Consider the following 9,903-nt stretch of genomic DNA (forward strand, 5'->3'; position numbering starts at 1 on the left):
GTAGGGAAAAGATATATTTTTGATGCTACATTTTAAATGTAATGTGTAAACCAGGAGTTGAAATGTCTGTTTACTTTTACTTTTTTAATTAAATGATAGCCTGAAAATTCAGGATGAAAGAGAGGCAGTGAGAGTAAGTTGCCTGTCTCACTTGAACTAGTGGCACAGACATTCTCTTTGTTTATTTCTAGGTGATGGCTGAGCTGAGGAACTTGTGAAGCTTACATGAAATCTCCTATAGAGGGTATTAGCCCAGCTGAAATAAGTATGTCCCAAAATGGCAATAGATCTGGAGAATGAACCAGTCTACAGAAGTGAGTTGATGCCAGATTTCTTAGTGTATTGGTGGCTTGATGGCTTTCACTTACTCTGTCTTTAAACCAAAGCTATCTTTCTACCAAAGCAGTAAAGGGACGATGCACCATCTGACTACAGAATGATATTTCCAAAGAATTGAACAGTAAAGAAAGGACTCATGAATTTTGATCACAAAGTCTTGGAGAATGTTTCTGGTAAGTTGAAGAAGTAACTGTTAAAAATTCTGAATGTATCTAACATTTTGTAGAACACCAACCTGAAGACAATCGTAAGTTTCATATTCTTTGTATTGCTTATCTGATATTGCAAATGAACAAAAATGGTGAGTCTTCTTAACTAGCTTGTAAAATCACCTTCCCCTGTAAAATGTTGTTTGTAAAATTCTCGTTGTCAATAATGAACACTGGCATTTTTTCCATTGAAAGGTACTGAAGATAGTCTTCATCTTTAGTGGAAATGTTGGAAAGAAAAGTCACCATATACCTTTGATATATTAGTATTTTAGCAACTTAGACCTGTTTTGTTTTTTTTTTTTTTTTTTTTTTTTTTTTTTTTTTTTTTACAGTAATTGTGGAGAGATTACAGGCAGGGGGATGAGACAGGAAAAGCTGAACTTTCCAGGATTTTGAGTATCGTGTCTCTCAGAGCATGATTCCATATGGATGATAATGGAATTTTCTATTTGTTCTCTGATTTCAAGGCAGTATTCAGTTGATTTTGGTAGTTACTTAAAGATTATTTACATCTATCTTCATTACCAAACAAAAGTATAAACAGGAGAACAAGGAAAATGTGAATTTCCTTCAGAAAAGGGAACTAGAACTATGCTAAAGCCAATGAAATCTTACAAAATCAATAGCTGCTAAAATGTAGGTCTGTGTTTTGGCTCAGTGAAGAGAAAAAGATGGAAATTGAAACTAATTGCATACATCATATTCAAGAAATCAGAGGGGATCATGACTAGACCAGCTTTCCAGGAATCTGTGGACTCAGTTGGCAATGAGGAACTTAAAATATTGCAATGTAAATTGATATATCAATATTACAAAGTGATTCAATTAATATTCTGGTAATTTGTCCACTACAGAATTATTCTTTTCAAATCTACTGAAGGTTTATAAAGTATTTTATAGTCTATAGAATGTATACTACTGTAGCAATAGTAAATATATGTCATATTTAATAGTAGTGTACTAATAGTGGCACTTACTTTCAGATGTCTGCTCCAGTGAGGACCTTCCCGAGGTGGAGTTGGTGAGCATGCTAGAAGAACAGTTGCCAGATTACAAGTTACGAGTGGACTCTCTGTATCTGTATGAAAATCAAGACTGGATTCAGTCCCCTGCTCGCCATGGCTGTTTTCCTGAAATCACCTCTCCCATTCCTGATGAGGAGCCCTTGCATTACATGAGTGAGTAAATCTGGGCCTAGGATTTTTTTTTTTTTTCCAATTATTGAAGACAAAATCGTAAATTTAAAAATCAATATTATTAATATTGATCATTAGATTTCACACAGAAATAAGAGTGGGAACATGTGACAGTCAAAAAGAGGCAGGAACCTCGAGTTGCACTAGATTAGATGTGACATGAAAGGTATGGAATATGCAGCAGCTCTATTTTCAGGAATGTTAATCGTGCTATGATATATTCATAGATATTTTCATGATGATATTTTGAGTCAGTGTTGCTTTTGAAATGAAATGCTGTTGTTAACTTCCTCTGGAAATACAAATGGTGTGAATGCCAGATAGGTGGGTACTAGATCAGTGTTGATCACTGCCTTCCAGTTTTGAAAATGCTAAGTAACCTATCCTTAAATGTAGCAGATCATAAGGAAGAAAATGAACAGCTTCTGATCACTTGAAGAAACCTTTAATATATTAAAAATCAAATATATAAAAGGCTGCAAAAAGAACTGAACATTTGCTTGCCTGTAGTTTCTATTATTTTCACATGAAAAGAGGAGAATGCATTGTAATCACTTTAGAGAACTGGGGAAGTCCTGTTTCCTCCATATATTGGAACTATCGGAAAAAACTGTTTGGGAGAGCTAACTTGGTATTTATTTATAACCTTGGTGTTTATATACAATCTGTAATGATTACCCCTTCCTTGTACATGCCAGCTCTGCAAGATTTTTTTTTTTAGTGTTGTTTATGCTTTAAGCCTTCACCCAGGGTGTATACCAAATGTGTAAGGAAAAGTAAATTACTACTTCCTAAGAATGCAGTACTCAGCAATTTAAAGTGATCTTGTTATCAGTTGAACTTGCGGGCTTGGAACTCTTTTTTAACTGTGGAAAGTATTTGGAAAGCCATTTAATGTTTATTGCTCAGTCTGTTTCTGATAATATTGCAAGGACAAATGATTTTTTTAGTTGAGTGAACACTGTTGTAGTTGGCTGGAAGCGGTTGTGTAATCAGTGGGTTGTGTACTTGCCTCTAAATTTTAATTATAAAGAAGGGGGATTAGAGTGTCAGTGCTGGAGGGAACTTTACATCAAATGTGGCTCTGCTCTCTGGTCACCATCTGCAGTTCCAGTGTGATGAAGCACAGAGCTCTTGAGAGAAGAACCTTCAGTCAATGAGAGCCTACATTTCCAAACTGCAGTGAGAGGGAGAGGTTTTATTAACAATGTTTTAGTGAAGGCAGTCATGTATTATTTGGCTGACAAGGTACTACAGAAAGCGGTGTCTTTCTCTTTCACCCAGTGAGGAGTTCTTTTTAACTATAGAAACTGTCCTGTGAAAATAGCAAACTGGTTGTGAGAATTTTTTCAACAGCTGTCACAGATGTTTTTTTGGCATTCTCAAAAATGAGCTGTAACAGTGACTGACATTAAGTTAATCGTTAGACATAACATACAAAACTGATTCTATTATTTAAGAACACTGTCGTAACTGCTGAGTCATATAAACTCAAGACAAGTATGGTTTCAGTTTCTACTAGAAATTGTCCAGGGGTTGAATGTAGTAGTCATATTAGCTTTTTTGAGCCTAGTAACTTCCAGGGAGATACTGGGAAGGTCCTAGACAAATACAGATATAAATCAAGATCTAGTTATAATCATTGATGAGCATCTTGTTGGGTGAAATTTGTATCTTTCTTTCTGTTGGCTGGAATTGTGAATAAATGTGACAATCATACTCTTGAAGCATAACTTGGGGATTTTATGTAGTTATCCCCCCATCCCTGTATATGTATGGGAACATTTTTGTTCTTTTTTCCTAAAGAGAATGCTAAACTCGTGATTTGAGTGAATTTGTAGTTGATATCCAAGGGGGGAAAAACAAAACCACAACAAAAGAACGCAACAGTTATCGCAGTTAAGCTCCTCCTCTTTTTATGGCTGCTGATGCCTGTTAGAATTTTATCCAATGACCACTTGAATTCCCACTGGCAGAGTTTTCAGTGAGGTGAAAGATCATTTTCTACTTCAACTGCGGTAGTGTAAGAAGCCCTGAATGACAAAACATCTGTATTTAGAACTACTTGAATAAAGGGACATGGCACAACATAACAAGAATATTACCCAAATTGAGGAGTTGCTTGCAGCTTTTGCTTGGCAAGGTGAGGAGAGACTGCACATGTGCATGTTCACAAGAGAGGCTTGTAACAAATTATGTATGATTTTCATGCTGTACTGTGAGAAAATAAGATGTATAGACCTAAGTTTCAAAGCTGTTAGTTCTGTGATTTCTCTTATCAGAATAAATATATTTGCATTTGATTTTAAGAACCTACATACCTGAGTAATCTAGTAATGTACTTAGTCTAAATCTTGATTTAGGGGACTTAGCACTGGATAGAAACTTTTAACTTGAAATCATCTAGTGGGAACAGTTACTACAGGAGAGCTGGCTCTAATATTCTGCCTGTAAAAACTTACTTATGTGTGTGCAGTGAATTTTTCAAATGCTAGTAACCCAGATGAGTTTGGAGTCCCTTCTTGGCAACCAATATTAGCAACGAAGTGGTACACTAAAATTGAACTCCCAAATGCATGTTATGCTACCAGTAGATGAGTGCTTTAAATTTTGTGAAGAGTTTCTATTTTTCCCCCTACTTAGAAATACAATTAGTAAATGGCAGAGCTGTAAGCTCAAAGCTCCTAAATACTTGAATAGCATGTGGTGGGTTTTTATGCCTACTAACCTACTTGATAAAAAGCATTTGATTTGTTAATTTGATTTATTTTTCTGTTAAGCTCTAAGAGAAACAATTTCAATAAACCTTTTTCTTCTATATTGTTCTTTCTGTTCTCCTGTCTTTCAAGACTACAAGAAAGTTTCTTTTTATACTGAAATGCAACTTGTTTTTATTCCTAGGATAACCTTAATGTCATGTTTTAAAAGGTTGTTTAACATTATGTATGTAGAGTACGTACATAGCTTATATAATATATGTAAATAAAGTTATTGTGCACTTCACCTTGACACTTGACTGTCTCATAATTAACTGTTCAGTCCTAAACAAGAACAAAGGGAAGAAATGAGAGCAAATACCACTAAGTATTCAGAGTATGAATCAGATTTTTAAAAGGCAGAAGATTAAAGGAAATCTTCATAAACAGATTTAGACCAAGTCTGTAGTGATCTCACTTTGCACTGCAGTGCTGATGGAATTAGTTTCAAAACAGGTTAACTTAGACCTTCAGTTGAAGCAGATGCTTTTGTGTATGTTAAATTTATAGTGCTGCCTTTTTTACTTTCTTAATCCTGATTCTATGAAGCAAAAAGAGCAAATTTCTGTTGAACTTGGACAAGCACAAGCATCATCACCTGCAAGTGCGAGATATAATTCTGCGACTGAACAGAATCATATCTAAATGGTTCTTTTAAAGTTCCAAGAAAGTTTTAATACTGTAAAAATTATGTTTTACACGTGCATTTATTTTTAGATGGTGATGGATGCATGCAAAAAATTCATTTTAATACATTTTAATTCTTTCTCCTCTTTGTTCTTTTTACTCCCAAATCTTTCATTTTCTTTGACTCTAGCTCTTATTGAACTTCCTTCCTCCTCCTTGGCTGGATCTTACAAATTTGCACAAGGTAATTAAGATTTCTTCTTTACTAGCATCATCTATTTCTCAGGAAAAGAACTAGAGCAGACCAGTGCTTTGTGTTTTAGCACTGTGTTTTGTTCAGGTTGTGTCCCGGTTTGAGCTAAACTTCCTGGTTTGTCACAAACTCTTCATGCTTTGTTTATTCTTGAGTCAGTCCTGTTTTTTAAATCCTACTTGTTCTCAGGTTTTTTAAATAGTTTTACAAACTCTTCAAACATGAAAGTCACTCAATCAGTAAGATAGGATTTGCTGCCACATCTGAATTGCAGACATACATTATCACATTTCTTTTTAACTGTTTCCAAGATAATCAAGTACATAATAAATACGTTTCCATGACTAGTCTCTGGGGTCTCCATACTTCCTGTGTATAGCTAATGGGAATTTTATTTCAAGGGTAAAGTCTGCAGGTGTGTTCAGCTCTGTTTGGATATGCTCCAGTATACTCTTCCCTTTCTCCCCAGCAGGCAGGATGATTTAATAGCTGTATTCAAAAAGTTGATCTTAAGAGATTTTTCTCCTTTTCTGAAATTTGAAGGATGTGTGAGCTCCTCAAGTTTTAGCTAATATTGCTGAAAACTGTAAATGTTCAGTGCCTTATTGTACCCAAATGGGTATTGTTTCCTATTTCTGAAGTTGAAATGCATTTTCATAGTCTCCACTAGTTTCATCAACTAAGTACTGTATTTGTATATAAACAACATCCTCTGGGTTTTAGCTTCCTCCCTTCCCAGCAGTCGTCTTGTACTTAAGCTATGTCAGTAAGTATGTTTTTCTTTCTCAGTTCGTGGCACAGATAATGTGGAGCAGAAAACCTACAGTGATGCCGACATGGTCAAACATCTGTTAGCTGAGGTATGCTCATCTCTGTAGTGCTCTGTTAATATTTTTGAGGACATGTATTTGAGAAATGGTTTTATTCAGCACTGGAAATTTTGGTTCAGTTATATCCAGGAGCTATTTATCAAACACATGGGTAATGAGAAGCTGCCCATTTGGTTGCACCATCTCGGAAACAAAATTTGCTCCTTTGCTTCTACCCTCTCATTGCTATTCAAGTAGGCTGTTCTGGAGAAAGCGTCACTTGAAAGACCACAGACCTTAGTATGTCTGGCTTTTTTGTATGATTCAACAGAGCCAATATAACCTCTCCAGTGCTCAAGCACAAAACCCGAAAGTGTCCCTAGGTTTGGTGCTTTCCCCTCCCCCTGTTACTGCAAATGACTGTGGAATAGATTGTGCTGTATCAAGAAACACAGTTACGGGTGTGTTCTGGATCAAAAAGATGAAGCATTAATCGTTCTAACAATGTTGATCCATTTGAGAGTGAAGGGGGATCTCAAGAGTGGTGATGATTAAACAATAGCTAGGAAAATCTGAAACTACTGTGAATTTAAACCTTATCTGGTCAAAAGTAGACATTTGTTCTCATTTTGTGAGCAGAAGGATCGGGACCTGGAACTGGCAGCTCGAATTGGACAAGCTCTCCTTAAGCGAAACCATCTGTTGATGGAACAGAATGAAGCACTAGAAGAACAGTTAGGACAAACTCTAGACCGAGTGAGTGATCTTTCTTTTTTTCTAACTTTTTTTTTTTTTTTTTATGATGATGGTAAGAGAATTAAGAGAAATGTATTATTTCGTTGAAAGCAGGTGATTGCTGCTCTCAGCCTACAGAAGTATACTTAAATGTCATTTTCCCAATTGTCATCATTCAGTCAGCCTTCTTGGCCCAAGAATTGACTAAAAAGACTGCATATTGCAATTACTGAGAAATTATGAGAATACTAGGTATTATTATGATATATCTACAGCAGGATTGTATTTTCAAAGTGTTTGTTTTCACCACCAGTCTGATATCCTACTATTAAACTACAAATCTAATAATCTAAGTCAAAATAAGTAGTTGGTGTCTGACATGACCTACACAACTTCACATGTGAGGAAACAGCCAGAAAATGAGCTGGCTTAACAGGGTGCTTACAGTAAGAATAAATAAAATTTAATGAAAACTGAATTCTACTCAAGATCTTCACTCCATGTCTTCCTTTAAACACAGATCCTTCTTTGTTTTTCTTTTGTAAAAAAAGAATTAAATAATTCATAAACGATAAAGTGTCTCAAGTTTTTAACCCTGGAGTTAGCAGATGTAGTCTTAAGTTACAGTGAAATGGATTCAGCTGCTTGTGTAAAACAGTATGCTGGTAATAAGAACATACTCATAATTATCTGTAGGACAGCATAAACTTATATAATCATATAAAAATTTAGATAAATTTGCAAAATTTTGCAAAATACAATTTATCTAAATGAGATCTGTCCTGCAGTTCATTTAGTGTATAGACTGGGGGGTACCAATCTGTATGTATAAACAGATGTCTAGCAGTTTTTTTCTCCAGAAAGTTACAGTTCAGAAAAATGGTCATAATCAGAATTATATTTAGCATGTTAAAATGTAAACATCTATCAAAGCAGCTGGAAAATTATTTTGAAGTAAACTATTAAAAAAGTAGGTTCTCTTGTTCATTCTTGAATTTTCAGTCTTCTTACAGTGTTAGAATTATGATTTTGTGAACTTCCTATAAAATAAATAGAGGTTGCATCTTCCGAGCAAATATAAATAAATTGATCATGACATGTGAGGTATTTTTTAATCTCATTTTAGACCAGAGCAGTGAAGTCCCAAGAGGCTGCATGAATAATACACTCTAATATTGTATAGCTAAAGTATGTTTCATGAGCTGGTGATCTTCTTTTGTCATAGGTTAACCAGCTGCAGCATGAACTGTCAAAGAAAGATGACCTGCTTCGTATTGTTTCGATTGCTTCTGAGGAGAGTGAAACAGATTCCAGCTGTTCCACACCACTTCGTTTCAATGAGTCTTTCAGTGTATCACATGATCTGTTGCAGTTGGATGTCTTGCAAGATAAACTCAGAGAGCTGGAAGAGGAGAACCTTGCTCTCCGATCAAAGGTATATCCAGCTTACAGTGTATACCTTATATGCTGGATATAAAATAAATCAGGGTAGATGGTTAAAAAATCCAGCATCTCGGTTACTCTTGATTATGACTATTCTGTATCGCTGTATACAAATCATACCCAAACACTTTCCTTCCACCCTCCTATCCTTCTGTTTCCTTCGCTACTCCTTCTCCGCAGAATTCTCTAGAAGTCTTTCCTCCATGCCTTTATGGTATGTGGAAGAATATGTGACCATGTAAGTACCCAGCAAAAGTAGCTGGACCCATCAGGCCCTCAAGCTTATGCGACCTGTTTTGATATAAATCTGACGTGCAATTAGTAGTAGTATTTCAGGAATTCCGTTGTGTTGCCATTACGTTTTTGTTAGCCTATATTCGATATTGAACTTCTGCTCAAATTCTTTCAAAGACACACTTAGTTTTGACTATGTGATTAGTCTCTGTATTTTAATTGGTCTCCCTTGTGTATAAAACATGAATACAGGCGCTGTGCCATTACAGGGATAGAGATTAAAAGGTCAGACAAAATAGTGGCTATAAAAGTCATGGAATCAACAGCAAAGGTTACAGGAATCAGAACCTACAGATGCAGTGTCTGTTCTTCAGAGGTGGAGAGTGGAACTTGTGAAATAGAAGTTTGGTTGAAAGTGGGTTCTTTCATTGTTTTTAAGAAAGGTGAGGTTTTTGTTTAGGGTGGGTGGTTTGGTTTTTTTATGTGAGCCTTTCCCAATAAAAGCTTGTTTCAGCAGTATGACAGAGACTAGGTTCCTTAATGTGAACAAAATGTACTCTTCCTCTTGTTTTGTCTCCAGAATATTCACCCTGAGATACACACCTTCCTTAAACTCCTGAAGACCAAGTGGATAGCTTAGTAGTGCTGTGGGAGGAAAAAGAGAAGATCAGACTGCTTTTATTATGCTCCTAACCCTGTATATGATTACAGAACTTTACAGACCAAGGATTAATTCAGTGTAGTGTGAAAAGATGGAGTTGAAAAGAGACTGCTATCATTCTGTGATATAACATAACCTTCACTGACTTCAAATAGCCTCAATTATATTGAGGCTATATTTGCATTTTTTGAAATTATTTTCATGTGACAGCATTATGTAAAGAAGTGTGTTTGCCTGCACCTGTGTAGCTGTACTTCTGTTTACTTGGGTAATCTTTAAAGACATTTACTAAGTTTTGTGGTGAGTCACTTACTGGCAAACAGTCCTGAATATAGAAGATTTATCTGTGCAAAGTTTAATATTATCATCCTCATAACTGAAATGGAAGAGGGAATCTAGTATGCTCAATGTTGTACGTTAGACATACAACCAAATATGTGATACTTGGTTTCTGGCCCAGGAAATTTACAGTCTAAATAGACTAGTTGGGGAATATGGAGAAAAGCTATTTTACTGAGAGCTTTTCAGTGCCATAGAAGGTTTGGCCAACTTTATTCAGTTTTCAAGATTTCTTTGCCTTAAGAAGTTTTGAAGCAAATTCAAATGCTTACTTCTGATTACTGTGTTGGTTTACTTTC

General features: G+C 35.6%; 1 protein-coding gene across 1 annotated transcript in view; it reads left to right on the plus strand.

The window, feature by feature from the left end:
• Nucleotides 1-441: 441 nt before the first annotated feature.
• Nucleotides 442-9,903, plus strand: part of TRAK2 (trafficking protein, kinesin binding 2) — a 16,981-nt gene continuing 7,519 nt past the window's right edge. Inside the window, exons 1-5 of the mRNA XM_010135281.1 lie at nt 442-512; nt 1,535-1,729; nt 6,173-6,243; nt 6,832-6,948; nt 8,153-8,362. Coding sequence (XP_010133583.1) covers nt 476-512; nt 1,535-1,729; nt 6,173-6,243; nt 6,832-6,948; nt 8,153-8,362 — 630 coding nt within the window. The 5' untranslated portion in view covers nt 442-475. The remainder of the gene's footprint in view (nt 513-1,534; nt 1,730-6,172; nt 6,244-6,831; nt 6,949-8,152; nt 8,363-9,903) is intronic.

Source organism: Buceros rhinoceros, unplaced genomic scaffold, assembly GCF_000710305.1.
Source record: "Buceros rhinoceros silvestris isolate BGI_N320 unplaced genomic scaffold, ASM71030v1 scaffold39244, whole genome shotgun sequence".
Classification (NCBI taxonomy): Eukaryota; Metazoa; Chordata; class Aves; order Bucerotiformes; family Bucerotidae; genus Buceros; species Buceros rhinoceros.